Here is a 24,362-nt window from a genome sequence, read left to right on the forward strand (position 1 = left end):
TTCTCAATTGTCTCAAGGCTTAAAAGTGCCACCTATCAGTTGTAACTGTGGATGCTACATCAGTGTATGGCTGAGCGGAGTTGAGCAGCGTGTCATTTTGCCGGATGATATGAAATATGCCCCCATCGGAGGCTATCGCTTGTGTATCTTAGCTACATTGGTATTTACATTTGTTGAAAATTGTCGGTCAATTTCGGTTAGTAGCCTATGTCAATCTGGTTGTTTAAGCTATCTGTTGTACTGTGTGGTGAAGCTGGGCTTCATCCGTGTTTATTTGTGAGTAAATCTGGCTCTGATAATAGCCAGTGCCTACCCAGCCACAGACCTCACGTCATTGGTGTGAGCGTGTGATGGTAGGCACGTACCTTCTTTTTGTCTCTCATGGATCCTTTCCCTCGTACCATGATCTTACAGCCTGTCTCTGCCTCCAGCTGTTTGGCTGTCAGACCCCTCGGACCCAGGATCCTACCTACAAAGTTAAACTACACACACACACACACACACACACACACACACACACACACACACACACACACACACACACACACACACACACACACACACACACAGAGAGAGACATATTTTAAGAATAGGTAGGGCCAGGAGTTGGCGGCTAGCCATGAAATACTCCTGGCAGTGGTTGGTAACTTGTAGTCAACTAGATAAGTAATACTCCTGGCAGTGGTTGGTAACTTGTAGTCTACTAGCTAAGTAATACTCCTGGCAGTGGTTGGTAACTTGTAGTCTACTAGCTAAGTAATACTCCTGGCCGTGGTTGGTAACTTGTAGTCTACTAGCTAAGTAATACTCCTGGCCGTGGTTGGTAACTTGTGGTCAACTAGCTAAGTAATACTCCTGGCCGTGGTTGGTAACTTGTAGTCTACTAGCTAAGTAATACTCCTGGCCATGGTTGGTACCTTGAGGTCAACTAGCTAAGTAATACTCCTGGCCGTGGTTGGTAACTTGTTCATACTAGCTAAGTAATACTCCTGGCCATGGTTGGTACCTTGAGGTCAACTAGCTAAGTAATACTCCTGGCCGTGGTTGGTAACTTGTTCATACTAGCTAAGTAATACTCCTGGCCGTGGTTGGTAACTTGAGGTCAACTAGCTAAGTAATACTCCTGGCCGTGGTTGGTAACTTGTTCATACTAGCTAAGTAATACTCCTGGCCGTGGTTGGTAACTTGTTCATACTAGCTAAGTAATACTCCTGGCCGTGGTTGGTAACTTGTTCATACTAGCTAAGTAATACTCCTGGCCGTGGTTGGTAACTTGTTCATACTAGCTAAGTAATACTCCTGGCCGTGGTTGGTAACTTGTTCATACTAGCTAAGTAATAAGACATTTAATATTAAAAGGAATACTCTCCCAGCACGGAAAAAATCAACTGAAGCCTATACGCAAGCACGCGCGTGTGTGTGGTGTGTGTTGTTGGTCAGTTTGGAGTGTCTATTGTCCATGAAATCACAAACAACGGACTCACTCCAAAGTATGTAGTTGTCGAAAGAATTTGGTATAGTGACATGTATTTATAAGAGGGCTGGAGAAAAATCCTGCACGTCCATTCACTCTCCAGGAGGAAAGCTGGCCACAACTGATTTAGTGAGCGCTGCTGAAATATCCCGTTGAACCCAGGATGGCACAGGCAGAGGGATTTCTTATCTTTTTGCATTATGCAATCTTCATGTTAATATTTCATTTCTGTTCTTATTGTGCATATGTGTGTGCGTGTGTGTGTGTGCACATGTGTGTGTGTGCACGTGTGTGTGTGTGCGTGCATGCGTGCGTGCGAGAGAGAGAGAGTGAGTCAGGAATAGGTCATTGTGTGTGTTGGCTGGTGGTGAGGCTGGACACTTTAACCTTATCTGTCACTGGAGCTGAGAGATTAATAAGACAGCTGCCCCTCTAGCTCTCACCCTCTTTCCCATCTCTCTCTCCATTTGTCTTTCCCTCTGTCTCTCTACCTTTCACACCCTTGTGTCTTGTCTGTTTTTGTTTCTCTGACCCCCCCCACTTCTATATGGGTGTCAACGCATTCTCTTCATTCCTAAAGAACTTTAACACACCCACATGCACGCACACCCGCACGCACACGCACACACACACACACACACACTAGAGAGAGGAGCTATTCTGTATTTTTAGCCCTGATCTCATCTGTTCCATCGTCTTGTGTGAGTTTGTGTGCATGCTTCTGCATGTGCCTGTGTGTTTGTCTGTATGTGTGTGCACGGGCGCACGCGCATTATCCAGAGTTACACTGCCATTTTATCATGTGAATGAAGAGAAGCTTCTGTCATCACCTCTATCTGATGTCCTGCCATACATTCTAACCCCCTTTTATAAGGGCTGGGAGCTTAGAAAGCAGCCCTTCCCCCTATATTGCTACCCCATCTGTGTTAACAAATCTGAAAGGACCAGACAGGAGTATCAACATGGCAATGGCTCTACCTTACCCTCCAACGGGCTGGAAGATTCTGTTGTTATGGAAAGGGTTTGATTTCGGAATTCATTTTCTGTCACTCTGGAAAGACACTACAATAAAGTCTACAAAGGGCGAAAAAAGGTTTGTCCACTCACGTCGGGGTACTCTTTGACGGGCACGTAGAGCTTCTCCTGCAGCTGAGCCACTGGACCTATCCCATTAGGCAGCTCCTCAGAGTTCCGCCCCTCGGCGGCCACACCTCCATTCATCGAGTCGTTATACATGTCCTTGCGCACTCTACCTATCTCTGAGGGAGGGAGAAAGAGAGAGAGAAACAGATCCTTTAGAACACTAGGCCCAATAACAAAATAAAGATAGTGTGTGTTTGTTTAAAGCTGTCTGGCTCAGACTTCCAATAATGCTGCATGATGCATTACTAACAACATATAATAGCCAACCACTCACACGCACACACGCACACGCACACACAGTGACTAACCTGTGAAATAACCATGACCTGATGGAAGCAGAGTGATAACTAAGTGTGACCATAGTAATAATAAATGGTACAGTTAATTATGTAAACCTATAATCACAACAGCTTTAAGCCTCTAATAACACACCTGACCTCACATGTAAACCTGATTATTACACAGACACCTGACACTACACGTACACCACACACACACCGTGGATGATGTGTCTTGGATGAGACAGCCACAGTAGTAAACCTGACACAATATGAATAATGTGGCTGTAGGACAGAAAGATAGACAGTGCGTGCATGAGTGTGAAAGTATGTGCATGTTTGACCATGGTCCAGTCTATAAATACAGACAGCTCTAGATAGTGTAATGGCAGGTTGAAGTGTTGAGATAAATCCTAGCTCAAATAACTCCCCCCTCTCTTGTCTTCCTCTCTTCTCTCTTACTACCTTTTTTCTCTATTTTTTAATCCCCCTCTGCTTTCCCTTTGTCAAAAACAACACCATGACCATTGTTACCCTGATCGATAATTCCACATAACATCTTATTGTTTGTTTCCGTGTTGTTTGTCTTGTTTGGGGTGTGTTTGGTTGTTGCGGTAGTGTTCTTCTTGAAATACTACAATCAATAAATGAATCAATCAACCACACAAACAGGTGTGTGTGTTGAAATTGTAAATATTGTGAATTTGTATGATTGTGTGCAAGGCTCCCTTGAAAAAGAGGCCTTAGTCTCAATGGGATTTTCTGTTTAAATACATTTTTTAAATACACATTATCAGTTTACAGGCTCTGCATGGTGTTCAACTTGACTAAGTCTGTGTGGCTTTGTGTTGAAATACATACAGTCTCTGCACGCCCTCCCCAGTCAAATATTTTATTATATATTTTATTTATTATATTATCCCATTGGCCGTGTACTGAACCTCGTGCCTGGCCCGGGATGGGGTGCCACATTCACACCCCTCGCACATTAGGTCACCGGCCTAACAACTGTCCATTTGTTCACAGCACTCACTGCCTGGTGTGTGTATTATTGTGTGTGTGTGCGCAAGCATGTGTGTGTATCTCACCGTACACTGTAAAAAAAATTTTTTTAAATGTTTGTTTAAATCTTAAATCTTCCCTGTCAAGTTGTCCAGTGACACATTTTCCTAAAGGAAACTCTGAAATGGCATATTGTTTTTATGACGATTGTAGAATATTCACATTAAGATCTGTCGGCAATTGGATGGAAGCCTAGCTGGTGCGCTAGTCCAGTGTCACTTTGACTTTGTCTGCACATCATTGTTCACCAGTAGCCCCAAACATCTCAAGAATAAGCTACCAGCCAAACAGGCTTGTAAGAATTGTACTTAAGTAAACACCCTCTCAAATTCATCTGGAAGTTGAGCATTTTTTAATTTCCATCTCTGTAATGTGACTGTATCTATGCAATCGTATGTGTATTTATGTTTCTTTTTTTAAAGGGGCCGCAATGGAAATAAGTCCCTTTATTGTGGACTTTATTGTGCAATCCAGGTCACGTTTAAAAATAGTGTGTATATATATATATATATATATATACACTTTTTTTACTGACAAATAAAGTAAATCAATCAAAACAGCGGGCCAATTGATGAATGGAAAGAGATCTGTTCCAAAACACCAAAAAGTTTAATGATATTCAGAGGTTGTCAAACCAAGCCTTCTATACTGGGTAAGCCTACAAGTTAGGGAGGGATGTAATTTTGGTATTTTATTAGGATTCCCATTAGCTGTTGCAAAAGCAGCAGCTATTCTTCCTGGTGTCCAACACAAAACATGAAACATGACATAATACAGAACATTAATAGACAGGAACAGCTCAAGGACAGAACTACATGTACATCCATTTAAAAATGACACACGTAGCCTACATATCAATACATACACACAAACTATCTAACATTTGTTGAGCTTGACACAGTCTATTTATTGTGGTGTTAACACAAACCATGATATTGAAGTGCCCGAAGTTGGTATGCTTTGGTTTGGTTGTGTGGTTGGTCGTGTAGTGCATTGGCACAGAAACCTGTTAGTGGAAAATTTGTTGCATATTTTATAGAATTATAAAATATGTAAATATGTAATGAAACAGGCAGGGAGAGTGAGCTTGTCTGGGGTGGTCGGTGAACCCCCCAACCTTAAAATCTTGCATAGCCTTTTTTAGTTTTGATGCCCAAATAATAACTTGCAGTTGAATGAACATATGAGATGAGCTGAGCAAACACATCATTTTAAATTGACATACTTTTTTGCATATGTTGAATCAAGTTGGAGCTAAATTTGGGCCAATATTTTGTTTTTAGTTCAGGCAACACTTGGATCGAAAAGTTGAGTAAACAAAAAAAGGCTGTAGAACTAGTTACATAACAATAATCGTTTTTTTTTTTACAGTGTAGCCTATACCATGCAATATAATTGAGATATCCACCAACTAACTTTATACCTAAGCTACCATGTCTTTTGTAAATCTAAAAATATGTATTGAGCCTACACACTTACCTTCTTCTAGGAGCCGCTCCAGGTGTGTGAAGATGCCAGTGAAGTTGGGCAGAGAGCTCATCACCTTCCGGTCCGTCATCAACTGCATCAGGTAGTCCGGGCTGGGCCTTGGTCTTTCCCGGACCTGCTCACTCATCTCCCCGACCATGGTCACTCTCACAACTCAAGTCTATAAAATCAAGGCGCGACGCTCTGCAATAAAAGTGATGTCCAAAATGCTGCCTCGAGCCCCAGCCTCCGATTTTGTGATGAGTTTGTCACTTACCGCTCTGAGTATTCTGCAGTCCCGGGGTCATGCGCTAAAAAGATGGGAAAGAAATAACGAGAGAGGCTTGGAAATAGTTTTTTTAAACTCCGCTCAGTTGATTAGGCCTATACTCGCAAAAGTTAGTTGGTGAAACTCGTGTCCGCTGTTTCTTTAAGCGAGTTCCCTTCTTCACCGTTTCACAGTCAGATAGAAGTGCCCTAGTGCCTTTTCACGCTCTCTCGGGTCGGTTCACTTGTTTTCTCCCCTTCACTCCTACTCGCTCATGTCCGGTGTGTGTCGGTATTCAGACCCTGTCATATGACCAAACATCACACTGAAAGAGGGAGTGGGAGAGAGAGAGAGAGACCGAAATGGGGTAGTGGGTGGACCCAGAGCGCGCTGTGTGTCCCCGAAGATTCGATTCAGGTGAGAGGGCATGATGTCTCCCCTCTCTTTCTCTCCTCACACACGCACACACGCACATACACACTTAGAGGATGAACTGTTCTAGATGACAATGTCAACAATGCTATTTGTCCAGTTGCACTCAGAGTTATGCACACCTGTTCTACCTTCAGTTGCTGTCTGTCACTTGGGGATCTCTGAAAGTGTGTGGCATGCAGGTGGTCTCTGTCTTTTTTCTTTCTTTATCTCTCTGTCTCACACACACACACATACACACACTTTCTTTGAATAAAATGCTAAATTAATGTATACTTTGGATAATAATGCCTTGTAATTGGCACGACTGTGTGTGTGTGTGTTCTGACTCTGTAGACTAGCTGTTCTGACTCTAGTCTTTATCCGCCACAGCTGTCTCACACTGTCATTCCTCTGTACACTCCAACACAGATATGCAGCAGACAGAATATGAATCAAAAGACACAAAGTCACACACATACACACCACACACAGAGAAAGAATAGTAATCTCAGATTGAGCTCCCATCTCACCCCACCATTTCTCTTCCCCCTTTCTTTCCCTTCTCCTCCCCCATCTCAACCCACCAGGCACCGCATGTCATTCCTGCTAACAATCAGACGTGTGTAGTTAACCTTCAAGACAACGACTGTCTTATACGTCTGATGGGGTAGGGGACAATGTGTGTGTGTGTGTGTGCGCGCATGTTTGTGTGCCTGTGTGTGTTATTGGATGATGGCGTTGGTCCAGCCTGGTATGGTATGGTGGGTATTCAGAGCGGAGGTAGGACATTGTCCTCTCATGGCCCAAACAATACCACCTCTCACCAGGACACAAGACACTGACTAGCTACTGAAACATACTCACAGCAGAGAGAGAGAGAGAGTTCAGAATTTTTTTTGTCAGTAGTATCTGTGTCTTTGATGAAGTGAACGTTAGGCATTTGAACCCAGAGATTTGGGTTAGAGGTCAAACTATGACATCACTGAACAAAGGACAAAAATCCAAGGAAATACCAGAGGAGAGTGCCATCTAGTGTTTCCCAATGTAACTGCTGTAAAATGGCAGGATGAGAGAGGGGAGCAGAGTAAACGGCTTCAAGCTGCTTGCTTAGCAAGACCATATTGGTGCAAACTCGGGACCTCTGTCTTGCTAGCACACATGACCGCTCTTCTGAAGAGTCACACGAAAAGCTGGCTATTCGCTGGCGTAAGTGGGGACACTTTAGGCAGAGGAGTAAGTTTCACACATCCCCATGTGCTCCATTCACCCCTCAAACGTACTCAACTGCGACCCCAGCGTTAAGCTAAGCGCAACTGTAGATCCGTGTCACGGCACCACTGTAAAAGACATCAAGCTACTTGCTTAGTGAGTACCACTTACTCCAGATTTAGCCCATATGTGGAGCGACCTCTGCCTTGCCAGCACACATGCCCACCCTCCTGAAGTGTCTTACTAGTCGGCACCACAGGAAAAGCAAGTTGGTGTAAGTGGGGACACTTCAAGGCTGAGGAGTATGTTTCTCACATCCCCATGTGCTACAAGAACAGTACCTACAAACACCAGCAGGCGGCAGCAAAATGCGGCTTCTTTAAGTTGTATTTTATTTTATTGGGATCTCTTTTAATTTATAATACAATCACATTTTCACATATAACACACTGTTACAAACAACAGACATAATACACTGACATGTTGACCGGATAAATATTCTAACAGTCTGAAAATATATGTTTGTTCCTTCATCTACCATAGTCCTGCAAAACCTTCCAATTTATTATATTTAAATGGTTCTAAGGTATTGTTTGAATATATATATTGAATGGTTTCTGGTTTTCTCAGATAAATTGTTCAATTTCTTTATTGCTCTGAATCGAAATGTTATTTTGCCAATTTTTCTTTTCTGCCAAGTTAACAAATACAGTAAATGTTGGACAATCTATTCCTTGTATTGATTAAATGTCTGTCTCTTACCAACTGAATACTGTTGTGAATGGTGTTTGGCCGTTTTAAATGGTGGACATTTTATTTCACAATGAACTTGTTGATTGATGACCACCCAAGAGCATTCTGCATGACTACAACAAAATAATCATATCTCCTCCTTAAAATAATCCTTGCTGCTTTGTTCTGTCTAATCTCACATGCTGATGCATTTCCCCAGACCACAGAACAGTAGTTCACCTGACTCTCAATTAATGCTTGGGTTGTTTGCTTAAGAATCTTTCCCGGTACATATTTAGCTATCCTTCTGATCATGCATGCAATTTAATTTGTTTATATTTTACATAGATTAGTTATTTGAGGCGACCATGATAAGCAGTTGTGTAGCTGCACTCCTAGTAGTTTGGTTTCTGCCACTTCCTCAATTTGTACATTGATTCCTCAATTTGTACATTGCTTAATCACATCCCATGTTGTGCTGGCCTTTTCCTTGTGGAATAGACCAACATAATCTTGGTTTTCCAAGTAAGCTCTTCACTATATTCCATACCTTTTTACAATCATTTTTAGAATCAATATAAGCATTTTTTTTTGTCAAATATTTTATTTTCCTTACGATTTAATTTAACTGTATTGTGTTCTAAAAGTCTGTTCATCAATTTCTAGTTTAGAATTGGCTGCTAAGACTTTTGCCATATTTCTTTGAGAAAAAGCATCACCCAGTTCATCATCAATCCATGGAGATGGACGCGCCCCAACTGTACCCTTTCTTACTGGGGCATGATGGTCCATTACCTCAGTGAGAACATCAATAAAACATTCTGTAGCGTGATTTAAATCATCCTCTACATAAATCAGCTCCCAGGGTACAGCAGCCAAATAACTTTGAAATTGCTCATGATTACATTTTTAATTATTATTATCTTGACCACAATCCTTTTTACATGGTTTATGTTCACAATATTATGGTCTGTCCAGACCACTGGCATTGATCTGGCCTTTAAGCATTGCAATAGTATATTACAGAAGATCAGAGCAATGCGCGTGTCCGAACGGTGACCCAACTTAGTTGATGACCTAGTGGTGTCATTAACCATTTGTTTCGTCATCCAGATAGGACACCTTAGAGCTAGGAGGTCTATACACACATCCTACCAATATAGGTGCCTGGTGAGGCAGATGTACTTGAGCCCATAGTGCCTCTACTTGACATGATTAAGGTCATCCCTCCTCTTAAAAGGTATATGATTCTGAATGTACAATGCTAAACCACCACCATTCCTATTCAAATCAAACTTTATTTGTCAGATGCGCCGAATACAACAAGTGAAATGCTTACTTTACAAGCCCTTAACCAACAGTGCAGTTCAAGAAGAGTTAAGAAAATGTTTACCAAATATAACAATAATGAAATGTAACACAATAACGAGAATCAGAGTCAGTGTGTGGGGGTAGGGGTCAATGTAATAGTCTGGTGGCCATTTTATTAATTGTTCAGCTGTCTTATGGCTTGGGGGTAGAAGCTGTTGAGGAGCCTTTTGGTCCTAGACTTGGCGCTCCGGCACCGCTTGCCGTGCGGTAGCAGAGAAATCAGTCTATGACTTGGGTGACTGGAGTCTCTGACAATTTTATGGGCTTTCCTCTGACACCGCCTATATATAGGTCCTGGATAGCAAGGCCAAATCCTAACTTTTACTTATATCACATTTTCCCTTAAGGCTCCCAGTGACATTAATGCATGCAACGGAAGTTAGGAAGTTAGGATAGTGACTTTGACAGTACTTGTCTTAAACTGTATACAATATTTTGGGTGCTTATATTTATCCTCTTACAGACTTGTTCAAGTGTAATGGAAATGTGTTTCTTGCATATCCCAACTATGGCACTCTCAGGGAGTGGGGTCACGGCCAGGGTCACCATTGTCCTGCGCCCCTGGAGCCATTGGGGTTAACAAGTTGCATGGACTCACTCTGTGTGTAATAAGTGTTTAACATGATTTTTGAATGACTACCTCGTCTCTGTAACCCACACATACAATGATCTGTAAAGTCCCTCAGTCGAGCAGTGAATTTCAAACACAGATTCAACCACAAAGACCACAGAGGTTTTCAATGCCTAGCAAAGGAGGGCACCTATTGGTAGAGGGGTAAAAATAAAAAGCTGACATTGACTATCCCATTGAGCATGGTGAAGTCATGAATAATTACACTTTGGATGGTGTATCAATACACCCAGTCACTACAAAGATACGGGCATCCTTTCTAACTCAGTTGCTGGAGAGGAAGGAAACCGTTCAGTAATTTCACCATGAGGCCTATGGTGACTTTAAAACAGTTACAGGGGCCTCCCAGGTGGCGCAGTGGTTAAGGGCGCTGTACTGCAGTGCCAGCTGTGACACCAGAAACTCTGGGTTCGCGCCCAGGCTCTGTCTCAACCGGCTGCGACCGGGAGGTCCGTGGGGCGATGCACAATTGGCCCAGCGTCGTCCGGGCTAGGGAGGGCTTGGCCGGTAGGGATATCCTTGTCTCATCGGGCACCAGCAACTCCTGTGGCGGGCCGGGCACAGTGCACGCTAACCAAGGTTAGATTCAACAGATTGGCCATGTGCAGGTACAGTGATCGGTAAGCTGCTCTGACAGCTGATGCTTAAAGTTTGAGAGGGAGATATAAGACTCCAGCTCCAGTGATTTTTGCAATTCGTTCCAGTCATTGGCAGCAGAGAACTGGAAGGAAAGGAGGCCAAAATAAGTGTTGGCTTTGGGGATGACCAGTGAAATATACCTGCTGGAGTGTTTGCTATGGGTGGGTGTTACCTAGCATAGACTTATAGATGACCTGGAGCCAGTGGGTTTGGCGACGAATATGTAGGGAGGGCCAGCCAACGAGAGATTACAGGTCGCAGTGGTGGGTAGTATATGGGGATTTAGTAACAAAATGGATGGCACTGTGATAGACTACATCCAGTTTTCTGAGTAGAGTGTTGGAGGCTATTTTGTAAATGACACCGCCGAAGTCAAGGATAGGTAGGATAGTTCATTTTACGAGAGTATGTTTACAGCATGAGTGAAGGAGGCTTTGTCGCGAAATAGGAAGCCAATTCTAGATTTAATTTTGGATTGGAGATGCTTAATGTGAGTCTGGAAGGAGAGGCAGGAACACCTAGGTATTTGTAGTTGTCCACATATTCTAAGTCAGAACTGTCCAGAGTAGTGGTGCTAGTTGGGCGGGCAGCAATCGGTTGAAGAGCATGCACTTAGTTTTCCTTGCATTTAAAAGCAGTTGGAGGCCTCAGGAGTGTTGTATGGCATTGAAGCTCGTTTGGAGGTTTGTTAGCACAGTGTCCAAAGAAGGGCCAGATGTTTACAGAAGGGTGTCGTCTGCGTAGAGGTGGATCAGAGAATCACCAGCAGCAAGAGCAACATTATTGATATATACAGAAAAAAAGAGTCGGCCCGAGAATTGAACCCTGTGGCACCCCCATAGAGATTGCCAGCGGTCCAGACAACAGGCCCTTCGATTTGACACACTGAACACTATCTGAGAAGTAGTTGGTGAACCAGGCGAGGCAGTCATTATAGAAGCCAAGGCTATTGAGTCTGCTGATAAGAGTGCAGTGATTGACAGAGTCGAAAGCCTTGGGCAGGTCGATGAAGACTGCTGCACAGTACTGACTTTTATCGATGGCAGTTATTATATCGTTTAGGACCTTGAGCGTGGCTGAGGTATACCCATGACCAGCTCGGAAACCAGATTGCATAGCGCAGAAGTTATGGTGGGATTCGAAATGGTCGGTGATCTGTTTGTTAAATTGACTTTGAAAGATTTTAGAAAGGCAGGATTCGAAGAGGGGGATGACCGCGCAGCTTTCCAAGCTTTGGGGATCTAAGACGATATGAAAGAGAGATTGAACAGGCTAGTAATAGGTGTTGCAACAATTTCGGCTGATCATTTTAGAAAGAGAGGGTCCAGATTGTCTAGCCCAGTAGGTCCTATGATTGAGTGTAGTCTGGCCCAGGAGTGTGAAGGTGAACGGAAAGGCAACGAACCGCACTTGCTGTCTCTGCCTGGCCGGTTCCCCTCTCTCCACTCTACACTGGGATTCTCTGCCTCTAACCCTATTACAGGGGCTGAGTCACTGGCTTACTGGTGCTCTTCCATGCCGTCCCTAGGAGGGGTGTGTCACTTGAGTGGGTTGAGTCACTGACGTGGTCTTCCTGTCTGGGTTGGCGCCCCCCCCTTGGGTTGTGCCGTGGCGGAGATATTTGTGGGCTATACTCAGCCTTGTCTCAGGATGGTAAGTTGTTGGTTAAAGAAATCCCTCTAGTGGGGTGGGGGCTGTGCTTTTGCAAAGTGGGTGGAGGTTATATCCGTCCTGTTTGGCCCTGTCCGGGGGTATCATCGGATGGGGCCACAGTGTCTCCTGACCCCTCCTGTCTCAGCCTCCAGTGTTTATGCTGCAGTAGTTTGTGTCGGGGGGCTAGGGTCAGTTTGTTATACTTGGAGTACTTCTCCTGTCTTATCCGGTGTCCTGTGTGAATTTAAGTATGCTCTCTCTAATTCGCTCTTTCTTTCTCTCTCTCGGAGGACCTGAGCCCTAGGACCATTCCCCAGGACTACCTGGCATGATGACTCCTTGCTGTCCCCAGTACACCTGGCTGTGCTGCTGCTGCAGTTTCAACTGTTCTGCCTGTGATTATTATTATTTGACCATGCTGGTCATTTATGAACATTTGAACATCTTGGCCATGTTCTGTAATAATCTCCACCCGGCACAGCCAGAAGAGGACTGGCCACGCCTCATAGCCTGGTTCCTCTCTAAGTTTCTTCCTAGGTTTTGGCCTTTCTAGGGAGTTCTTCCTAGCCACTGTGCTTCTACACCTGCATTGCTTGCTGTTTGGGGTTTTAGGCTGGGTTTCTGTACAGCACTTTGAGATATCAGCTGATGTACGAAGGGCTATATAAATTGAGCATTTGCCCAGTCATGTGAAATCCATAGATTAGGGCCTAATGAATTTATTTAAATTGACTGATTTCCTTCTTTGAACTGTAACTCAGTAAAATCTTTGAAATTGTTGCATTTTGCGTTTATATTTTTGTTCAGTATGTTAGGCTACTCCACTCTAAAATAATTCCGGCATCCATACAGTGCCTGTTGATAAATTTGGTTATTCGGTTATTGTCAGTCATTAGGCTTAGTCAAGTCTTGTAAACTGAATTGTAAACAATACACTGCCTGCATTCATCTCGTTCTCGGACACTCATCTCAGTATGCATTGGCAAAAATGTCAATGCATGTAGCATTTTGGAGAGTATTCAACAAGTTTTCAAGTCTATTCGCTCATTTTTCATGCGACTGACATGCGGTAAAGATAAATAGTGTAGCAGCCTACAGTTTTATTGGAATCTGTTTTAATTATTGTGAAAAGGCTCATGTTTTACCGGTATGGTGTACCCCCAATATTTATTTTGCCAGTACCGGACAGTTTTGGCTTACTTTTACCCCTGCCTACTACACACCTTTCACCTACCCTTTCACTAACCATAAACCCACCTGATCCACCTAGCATTAACCCTCTTTCCCACCCTAACCCACTTTACCCACCCTAAGACGCTTTACCCACCCTAACCCTGAAACACCTTTATAGCCTGCAACTTGATCTCAAAGTTTTACTTCGGAATTTGACGTAATTGGATGAACATGTATTTTTTAATCCATTAATTACGTGTGGGTCCAGGCTTAAAACAGAAACAACTCAAATGGTTACGTTTAGGTGTTAATTCAGAGTGGTTAAGGTTGGGGCTATGGTTTTTGGGAAAGCATAAAGCTAAAGGATTCAAAAAAGTGCTGTTTCCATTCAGTATCATCAAGTACACTCCCTGCTTGCTAGACAATTGTGAACTGCCGTGGCGCAGTGGTGTAAACAGTGTGCTCTGGCTCTGAACATAGTGAGAACCTCTCTCTCTCTACCTCACACTCTCCAGCCTCACCCCATCTCCATCTCCCTCCACACCTCCTCCATCACCCTCCCTCCCTTAGTGATGTATGTCCACGGCTGGTCAGCTGTTCTCCAGGCTGATGTCTAATAATGTTAACCTAAGGCTTCTTTAGGCCTCTTATCTGCTCAGAGCTGCTGATTAACCACAACACCACCTACTGTTGGCCTCTTTACCGGTGCCTGCAACTACCCCACACACCCACTAACTGCCCCTCAGGACCCCGCTAACTACCCCACACACCCACTAACTGCCCCTCAGGACCCCACTCACTAGCTAGCTACCCCACACACCCACTAACTGCCCCCCAGGACCCCACTCACTAGTTAACTACACCACACACCCACTAACTGCCCCTCAGGACCCCACTCACTAGCTAACTACCCAACACACCCACTAACTGCCCCTCAGGACCCCACTCACTAGCTAACTACCCCATTATACCTGGTCCAGCACAATACCAAAATAACAACTACTGTTGTCCTGCCCTCTATATAGCCCTCTACAGGTCTACCCTCTAACTTAACATGGAATCAGAACCTTGATTGGTGGTACAAATCAAGGTTCTCACTTTGAAACACAATACAATTTGGAAAAAGACATGGGATGTGAATACTTTCTGAAGGCACTGGTATATGCCGATTTATAAATATACAGCAAAGTAAACAGAATGGCGCTGGTTGGCAACTTACTTGACAAAATATGTGATGATCGCCCATAGGTGAATAACGTTGTTGTATCTCTGTTTGTCATTGAATGCTTAGATGAATGACTGGGCTCTGGTGTTGTCGAGTTAAATCTATAAACTATGAGACTTACTCTTTACAGCTGGACACAGACAATCACATAATGTCATAGACAGACAATTTGAAAATGAGACAATTCAATAAGTCAGATCAAGTCTTATAAAGAGGCTTAAATAATGACATTGGAATTTGTAATGTAGTTAATGGTGGATCCGTTGTTTGCCTAACTAATAGAAACACATAGAAAGTAATAGATCAAATCTAAAACCACAGAACACACAGTCACAGAACACACAGTCACAGAACACACACACACGTACACACATACGTCCTTCAACCTCCATGTGCAGGGTTGTCCTGTGTCCATGTGATCGCTATAATCTGATAATTACCCTGATCCAATTGGCTAAATCAGGTGCCCCGCTGAGTTCCCAGAAGGCATTGGTGTTTGATTTCTGATCAGTCTTAAGTAGAAACAACACAACACTCTACTTCATGTGGCTAACATCCTTTATTCAAATTTACACAATGGTCTTATCATCTTTCTACACAACATACAGAAAGAAAACCAGATTGATTTCCCATGGCAAAACACATTTTCTTTAAAGTAAATAAAATAATTTTTATTAATTACATTGTTTAAAAAAAGTTATGTATCAATACTAGACTATTTACAAAGATAACAGTAGCACGGGCGTTGGCCTATGAGTGAGGTATGTACAGGAACTTAGTGAGTGTGATATATACAGTAACTCTCGACGGTCCAATAAGAGAAATGCTGATTGGACCTGCTGAGTGATGTCACAGAGCAGGGGCTGGGGTCAGAGTTCAGGGGTTGGAGATCAGGGGTTTAGCTGCCAATCTCAAATGTCCTCCTCAAGTTTTGGGGTCACCCCTGGTTCACCTCTGCCACTTTCCCCCGCGCCTCGTCTCCTATAGCCCCTCCAATCCTCCAGCAGCGCACCCCAAACTTCAACACCATCAAGTTGAAATGTTTCCACCTCCCCTACCCCAGGAGTTTCCAACCCCCCTCCATCCCTCAAGGTAATGGTAGGAGAGGAAGGACTTTAAAGAGGTGATGTCTGAGGTGTTTCAGTCCATTTCTTTGGAATTTGCTAATATAAAAAGTGCTCTACAGGTGGGTCCAAATATTTTAAGATAAAACTCTCTGCTCCTTGGGCGATGAATTAACCTTTCCACTTTAACCTCCTTTCTGGGCTGGAGGGTCGCGTAGCAACCACCAGCCCCACACCATCCTTAAAACGCAACATACCTGCTCTCCTGACCTTACTCTTAACCTTTTAATATATATATATTATTCTCAATACAATGCAAATATCTGACATTATGCATTTTCATGACAGTGGATAGTGTTTTGATGTTTTTCCTCTCATTTTGTAAAAAAAAGGGGTACAAATAAAGTTGTAAAATATGAACATGAAATAGAGCAGAATTATACGTTAGAAAACACACAGAGAGTATCCCATCAAATGGGAACTGCTTGGAAGATTAACAAATCTGGGGTTGGAGGGAGTGTGTGCATTGAAAAATCATGAGGTTTAGAAAAAGTGTATTGTGAGTGTGTGTGTGGGGGGGGGGGGGCGGTAATAATATAACTTACACATACATTCATGCATTCGTACATTCATAATTTCCTATGTGCTGGCATGTACTCCGGATCTGTCTATTTTAGTTTTCCCTTCAGATGGCCAGAAACGTGTGTGTTGTGCGCATATTTGTGTATGTCTGTATGTTGTGTCATAAATGCAAAGGAGGTGGTCAATCTTCCTCTCTTCCCTTTGGTGGGAGTGGTCTCAGTTTGTGCGGGCATATCGTGATCAGCTCACCGTGGCAACACCATCCACTCCGCCCTCCTCCACTGCGTTACCCTTGCTCATGGCTTTCATCTTGTCCATGATGTCAGTAAACGTCTCCTTCACCGTCTTCTCCAGGATCCAGCCTTCGCTTTCACTCTCTGGGTCTTCTGGGTTGGCCAGGTTGCACTGGGAGGTGTTCACGTACTGGAGGCCGATCATCACAATAACCTACAGAGGATAAAGAGAGACATATTACTTACCTGGCCTGGACTAAGACTACAGCTAGTGTGTGTGTGAAGAGCTACACCTGGCCTGAAGTAAGAGCTAGCTTCAAGAACACGCTCATGTACTGAAAGTGAAAACCCACCATAACTAAATCTAAAAACACATTAACCAACCAACAGGGGTAGACCCAGAGAGTGACAGACACATCAGCCTGCACTAACAGCTGTAGGTAAAGGATCACACCAATCACCATTTAACAACTGAATATGTTCCACATAAACACATCCAACCAGTCTGAAGCAAGGAGTTAAAAACAGAGAATCACACTAACAGAGATGGCAACAACAAACAAAAGCAATCATAAGTTTGCTATGTAGCATAGCATACACAAGAAAATATATATATATTTTTTACCTCTACACTATCTGTGTTTCTGATTGGTCATTTTATAACCTCCAGTATTTGATCAGGAGTCTGATTTCCATAACTGGTCCCTCCCCCAAATGAAGACATCACTCCACCTCTCACAAGGCTATCGGTAAGGTAATACCATGGAGACAGTTGCGTAACCATGGCTATTCCAGGTAGGAGATAGCCATGGCTGTTTTTGTCCCTGATAAGCTTCAGCAGATTGAGTCCAGTTTTTTAGTACACGTTAAGTACTGTAAGATTTCTAGAACAGAGATTTGCTGTCCTTAGTAATATATGTTTTACAAATACCAAAACAGCTAAAAATGTATAGTAACACTTCTCTCATACTTCTTCAGATAATTTATTCTGAAAAGAAGACAAAGAGACAAACAGTGCATGTTCAAGGGCAGCCATTTTGCTTTTTTGTCTTCGTAGGCCAGTGGGGCTGCAGACTTTTGCGCCAGCCAAAATCAGTAACACACCTGATTCAACTAACCAACCAAGAATCTTCTTCAATATGGATTTAATTAGTCTTAATTAGTCTGCTTTGGTTGTTGTGAAAGCCTGCATCCACACGGACCCACAGGATTACCAGTACAGCAGTCTAGTTACCAGCCCTGTGTACTACTGTTGTAAGCCTTACAGGTGAAGCTGCCTCTACGCATGTGTCTGTGTGTACCGTTGTAAACCTGGCAGGTGTGTGTGTGTGTGTGTGTACCGCTGTAAGCCTAGCAGGTGATGCAGCCTCTGCAGAAGAGAGCAGCAGGTGTATCAGCAGCCCGCACATGACCTGGAAACATGACAATGGCAGGAGAGATGGAGGGGTGGAGGAGGTGTGGAAATGTACATTGAGAGGAAAGGAGGACACCATGCAAGGAACTCTGGATCTAGCCAGGCATCTGGGGCAACTTTGTCATCGGTCAGTGATGAACGCCATCACAAAATAATCACCCCACGCCTTTGAAAAGCGAGTAAGAGGGAGCATTTTCCTTACCTCCAGAATAGCGACCAGTAGCACCAGGGCTCCTATGGTGTTCATCATGCCTCCGTAGTAGGATATCAGTGCGTCGCGGCAGCCCCGTTTCCAGATGTTCAGGTCCTCAGTGTGGTGGTCGTAGGAGTAGTGGGCCGTGTTGTTGGTCACCTGGTACTGGATGCAGGGCCGAGGGGAGCCGGGGTTACAGCAGCTGAATGGAACAGCATCCATCAGGTACTTCCCATCCACGTTGCTGCCGATACGACTGGGGGGTGAAAGGGCAAAGGACAGGGGTTAGGGTATTGTGGGTTAGGGTCAGTGCATTGTGTGTTAGGTTCAAGGTCCTTATGGGGTTAGCGGAGTGAAACGGTAGCCATCCATCGGGTACTTCGCATCCACATTACTGCTGAAGCGAATGGGGGTCAGAGGGCAAAGGGCAGAGGTTAGACTCAGGGTAATATATGAAAGTGCTACCCAATCCATCCATCATCATGTACTGTAAGTGTGAGGAAGTGCTAGTGAACTACCAGCATTTAGAAAGGTAGGATTAGGCTGAAAGAACATCTACAACAAAGTCACTCATACCTTGACACAACCTAACACTGATTTTTCATTCAGTATCCATGATAGAGGGTTTACAGTGCTTGCATTGGTCCTGACACAGAGCTGAAATCAGTTCACAGTGTACCTGGTAAAGAGAGGATCATTAAGGTCTATCAGTCTCTCACATGCTGTTTGAATGGGATTAACCCCATTAGCTCCTCCCTACTGTGAACACGGTCTCTTCACACTGGCTTTGGGAAGAAACAGTGCAAAGGAAAACTAATACTGTCACTTGCTTTCCAACGAAGGTGCATGAGCCAAGAACTCTGCTCACGTTGGGAAGGAACAATAATACTTCCACCATACCTCGCTTTCCAACATAAACAGACATGCACACTGAAGATGAGAAAAACATTCAGCAACTCTTGGAGGACACATCTTTCTTGGAAAGATGCACATATAGTATATCTGCCAAATACTCAGAAATTACAGCAAAAGGATATGAAAAATCATGCTGCACAACACATACGAATTATCTCTCCCAGAGTTACTTTCCTCCTCTACACTGAGAGGGCATTTCAGAGGATGTATTGAAATTATATTTTATTTTATTTATTTATTTATTTTACCTTTATTTAACCAGGTAGGCAAGTTGAGAACAAGTTCTCATTTACAATTGCGACCTGGCCAAGATAAAGCAAAGCAGTTCGACAGATAAAACGACACAGAGTTACACATGGAGTAAAAACAAACATACAGTCAATAATGCAGTATAAACAAGTCTATATACAATGTGAGCAAATGAGGTGAGAAGGGAGGTAAAGGCAAAAAAGGCCATGATGGCAAAGTAAATACAATATAGCAAGTAAAATACTGGAATGGTAGTTTTGCAATGGAAGAATGTGCAAAGTAGAAATAAAAAATAATGGGGTGCAAAGGAGCAAAATAAATAAATAAATAAAAATTAAATACAGTTGGGAAAGAGGTAGTTGTTTGGGCTAAATTATAGGTGGGCTATGTACAGGTGCAGTAATCTGTGAGCTGCTCTGACAGTTGGTGCTTAAAGCTAGTGAGGGAGATAAGTGTTTCCAGTTTCAGAGATTTTTGTAGTTCGTTCCAGTCATTGGCAGCAGAGAACTGGAAGGAGAGGCGGCCAAAGAAAGAATTGGTTTTGGGGGTGACTAGAGAGATATACCTGCTGGAGCGTGTGCTACAGGTGGGAGATGCTATGGTGACCAGCGAGCTGAGATAAGGGGGGACTTTACCTAGCAGGGTCTTGTAGATGACATGGAGCCAGTGGGTTTGGCGACGAGTATGAAGCGAGGGCCAGCCAACGAGAGCGTACAGGTCGCAATGGTGGGTAGTATATGGGGCTTTGGTGATAAAACGGATTGCACTGTGATAGACTGCATCCAATTTGTTGAGTAGGGTATTGGAGGCTATTTTGTAAATGACATCGCCAAAGTCGAGGATTGGTAGGATGGTCAGTTTTACAAGGGTATGTTTGGCAGCATGAGTGAAGGATGCTTTGTTGCGAAATAGGAAGCCAATTCTAGATTTAACTTTGGATTGGAGATGTTTGATATGGGTCTGGAAGGAGAGTTTACAGTCTAACCAGACACCTAAGTATTTGTAGTTGTCCACGTATTCTAAGTCAGAGCCGTCCAGAGTAGTGATGTTGGACAGGCGGGTAGGTGCAGGTAGCGATCGGTTGAAGAGCATGCATTTAGTTTTACTTGTATTTAAGAGCAATTGGAGGCCACGGAAGGAGAGTTGTATGGCATTGAAGCTTGCTATATTCATAAATTGATGATTGATCCATTACTTTCAATGAGGATGAATTGCCTAAATGGAATTAGTCTGCATACTAGCTAATAGATAGCTGGATATACAGTAGTAGTAAACATCGCTGTGGCTTGTCAACAGAGTTGTAGTTGACGGGTAATCAATCAAGCAGTTTGTAGATCGTCTGAGTAGATGAGGATTATCCTAACAAAGTGAGACTGAATGGACTGACTGTGACAGCAGTCATCTCTGATTCTGTAGGAGGAAGTGTGCATTTGGCCTTTGGGTGGTCTGGGGGTGGAGTTTCAATTGTGATTGACAGGTGTAGGGCAGTTCCAAATTAGCATTATGGAAAGAGTGGTATGATAGCCTAGCAGGTAGCCTAGTGGTTAGAGTGTTGGGCCAGTAACTGAAAGGTTGCTAGATCGAATCCCTGAGCTGACAAGGTAAAACAAAAATCTGTTGTTCTACCCCTGAACAAGGCAGTTAACCCACTGTTCCTAGACCGTCATTGTAAATAAGAATTTGTTCTTAACTGACTTGTCGGAGTTAAATAAAGGTTAAATAAAAAATGTGACAGGGATACAGATCATTCCCAGTCATTCCCAACAATATGGACATGGAATTACACTCTGTTGGGAGTACTGACACTGTAGGTTAACGCTGACACAGACCAGGGGTGGGAAACACTTAACAGGACCTTGATTTGCCGAATCAGGTGTATTACAGTAGGGCTAGAGACTAAATTTGCATAGATCTCCAGGAAGAGGGTTTGCAGGCCCTGCTTTAGATCATTTGTTTCCTGAAAGATAAGCAATTTAAGCAGGACTAAGATGTGGTCCTTTAACAGCCCATAGCCCATCGTCGTCGTCATCAACCCTGAATCAAAAGAGCATGCGGCTAATATCTCCTTGAGGTCCTATTGGTTAATCACTGTGTCTAGCTAAGCCCTTATTGGTCAATAATTGTCGTAAGTGAATGGTTGGCCAATCACTGTCTCTACGCAAGGCCTTGTTGGCTAACTCGGTCTCTCTCTCTAGACAGGTCTATTCCCAGACCATCACCAGGCCGCATGCTGATTCGTTAGCACATAAGCCTGAAGGGGGAGGAAATGTGGTCCAAGAAGATTGGCCACTAAGAACTCACAGGCTCACACACACATTCGCACACCTGAGAACACTTACAATGAAAACTGTCCCTTTATACAACCACACACTTGATATCACTTACACTGAAAACCAACACTTGAAACACCTGCACACAAGCACACCTTACACCCGTAAACTGTAAAACGAACCCTTGCATCATTCCCCTTCAACTCTCACAGAAATATCAACTCCCTCCCTACCACCACTTTCGTTATTACTCCACACTAATGACTGAATCCCCCTCACCTCCCGTAAATCGAAAACCAACCCACACGTACGCACAGCCCCATCACCACCTCTAACACTAAAACCTCAAATCCACTGACCCTGTAATCCCTCCTTTACCTTATAATCGAAAGTGACCCTTTTATATTGCTTACGGCCCCCCTCCTTGCACCTGCAATCCATTTATACTGAACACCCATTAAGAACAGTGAACTCACCATAACCTAACCCTACAATCTCCATTCATGCCATTTGTTGGTGTGGGCCTAATATATAGGCCTCTGACTTAAAAAAAAAAACGTACATCACTACATTATGACCACCTAATAGTTAGGGATATGGTTGGGATAGCTTTAGAACTGATCCTAGAGCTGTGGCTAATATCATGACTCACTCTTTAACTTCCTTGGCGCTGAAGTCCAGGTAGCGGTTGCTGACCCACTGGATCTCGAACCAGTCCCTGAAGTTGTTGTTGCCGCAGCAACGAAACTCAATCTGCATCTGGTCCAAAGTCCTCTTCATGTAGCAGCGTCCCGGCGTGTCTGTGTCCTTGTAGAACCTCAGGGCGTTCTTCAGGCCCTCGGCCAGCGTGAACTGGAGAGGGATCCTCATCAGGAAGCAGAGCAGAGCCGTCAGCACCAGGAGACAATTGAAAGCCACACAGGAGACTAGGAAGGGTTTGAGCATAGGCTTCCACCTGGAGAACTTGACAGGGTCCAAGGAGTCGTAGCAGATCTTGCCTCCCATGGCGTTGATCCCACAGGCCAGCAGCCCCACGGCAATTAGTAAGTTAGGAACGAAGTGGCTCTCGTTGTTGTCCATCATCTCCGAGCGCTTACGCAGCTCGATCTTAAAGAACAGTCCCATGCTGAAGACGAGCACGCCTGCCATCACTGAGAACCAGTACATCAGCCATAGGAACTGGGCTAGCTTCACCCGCTTCTTCAGGTCAAACTTGACCACCATTAGTGCCATGGTGGCAACCTAGGGATATTCCTTACCTATACACAAGGAAAATACACTACTGAGATGAGATATAGCTCTACAGTCGGGTCCTTCTTCTGGATGCCCCAGCCAGCAGAGTTTCAGCTGTTCTCGTTAAGCGGTTTGAACCGTTGATTCCCTGTAAGGTGGCTTCAGCCGTTCTCTTCGTCTCTCAGTCTCTCCTGCAGCTCATCCAGCAGTGCAGGACTGTCAGCTCAGGCAATGATCTGTAATCCATCCCAGAGAGAAGGAGCAGAGGTAAAGAAAGAGGAGTGCGGTTATTCCTTCAGGACCCTCTCCTCTCCCATAGTGGCCAGACCCTACAAAGAAAACTCACCCAGACGGATGACAGAACACAGGGTTACACTTGCCCCCTTGCCTTAGTTCTAAACTTTCCCTCCAAAAACGTTGAAATCATCAGGTGAGGCTAATCGTGATGTTCCTTTCGCTGGTTGGAAGAGGATTGAGGAAGATCCTCCAGATTCCAGGCGGAGGGGAGGTGCGTCATGATAATCCCCTGTAAGCAGCCTGAACCCATTTACAAAAATCCCTCTCCAGAAGATGAGCCTGGCTGTAAGCTGTTGCCAGGAGACATAATTGGTTTGAATGCTCACATGGTCATTGTCACCCTGATCGAATGCACCGGGGGCCATTAATAAGGACAGTTAACGGTTGACGGAGAGTGGAGATGTGGAACAACGCCGTGCTGCACTTTTGGAAGGGGTCCCTGGGTTCAGGCGAGGAAGAATGTTTACAGTGTAGTCACCTAAGATGTTTCAGTAAACCATCCAAAAACCATGTAAGACTCTCCATGACCCACTTAGCTCCACCTACACTCAGCAGTCAATATCAACAACCCGCCAGTCTCTCGCCTGTAGTAAGGAAGCAGGCAGATTTAGCTATAGGTGTTTGTGTCTACACTAACTGAACTATCAGTGTATGCAGATGGCAGTTTGGTAGACCAATAACTAACTTCTAATGGGAGCTTCTTCACTGCACAGCAAAGTTAGGATTGTGATGTGTACAGTATATGAGAGCAGGGAGATGTGTGGTTGTCAGTGCATTCAATTAACGACATGATAGACTAGTATACATGTGAGCTACACTGGGACGCACAACAGGCCAGCAGACCTGATGACAGCTTCAGTAGTTGGCAGAACTTGTGACAGAGCCAGAGATCAGAGAAACCAGAAGAGCATACTGGTGTTAGTGTACCCTGGGCGGAGATTCGTACTGTCACTACCGCAGAATAATATTGACCTCGAATGAGTTAGCTATCTCATGGGAAGAGTGGGGACAGGATGTGGAAAGGGGAAGAAACCATTAGGGGCATGCACAGATTAAGACAAGTCCTGGACTAAACAGCATTTTCAATTGAGATTCCTAGGAATTTGAGGACTGGGCTTAATCTGTGTACGGGAAACCACCTGTTACGTTCCCCAGTTTCTGTGTTGTGGGTTT

The 24,362-nt window shown here is 44.0% G+C and overlaps 2 protein-coding genes across 4 annotated transcripts in view; both read right to left on the reverse strand.

The window, feature by feature from the left end:
* Positions 1–5,982, reverse strand: part of LOC109870089 (protein quaking-B-like) — a 17,365-nt gene extending 11,383 nt beyond the window's left edge. The window contains exons 1-4 of one of the 3 annotated variants that reach the window (XM_020460423.2): positions 5,702–5,958; positions 5,437–5,605; positions 2,582–2,733; positions 366–482 (exon numbers count right to left, since the gene is read on the reverse strand). In XM_020460423.2, the coding sequence (XP_020316012.1) occupies positions 366–482; positions 2,582–2,733; positions 5,437–5,584 (417 nt within the window). In that variant the 5' untranslated portion in view covers positions 5,585–5,605; positions 5,702–5,958. Of the gene's footprint in view, positions 1–365; positions 483–2,581; positions 2,734–5,436 lie in introns of all 3 variants that reach the window. The other 2 variants (XM_031804830.1, XR_002252096.2) reach the window with 2 other exon arrangements.
* A 9,299-nt stretch (positions 5,983–15,281) lies between these two features.
* On the reverse strand, positions 15,282–23,366 carry LOC109869992 (peripherin-2-like). The gene is made up of 3 exons (XM_031804596.1): positions 22,312–23,366; positions 18,235–18,481; positions 15,282–16,832 (listed from the first exon to the last, which is right to left on the reverse strand). Exons 1-3 carry the CDS (start codon positions 22,890–22,892, stop codon positions 16,626–16,628), a joined length of 1,035 nt encoding a protein of 344 aa, XP_031660456.1. The 5' UTR covers positions 22,893–23,366; the 3' UTR covers positions 15,282–16,625.
* Between the last annotated feature and the right edge of the window lie 996 nt (positions 23,367–24,362).

This window comes from Oncorhynchus kisutch, linkage group LG25, assembly GCF_002021735.2.
Source record: "Oncorhynchus kisutch isolate 150728-3 linkage group LG25, Okis_V2, whole genome shotgun sequence".
NCBI classification, from domain to species: Eukaryota; Metazoa; Chordata; class Actinopteri; order Salmoniformes; family Salmonidae; genus Oncorhynchus; species Oncorhynchus kisutch.

What these genes read in the sequence shown, in the direction of transcription:
- LOC109869992 (XM_031804596.1), bottom strand. Translation starts at nt 22,892, where the DNA reads ATGGCACTAATGGTGGTCAAGTTTGACCTGAAGAAGCGGGTGAAGCTA. An exon ending in AGCGCCAAGGAAGTTAAAGA is followed by an intron (nt 18,482 to 22,311) that starts GTGAGTCATGAT and finishes TTCACCCCCCAG; the next exon opens with TCGTATCGGCAGCAACGTGG. An exon ending in TACTGGTCGCTATTCTGGAG is followed by an intron (nt 16,833 to 18,234) that starts GTAAGGAAAATG and finishes TATCCTCTGTAG; the next exon opens with GTTATTGTGATGATCGGCCT.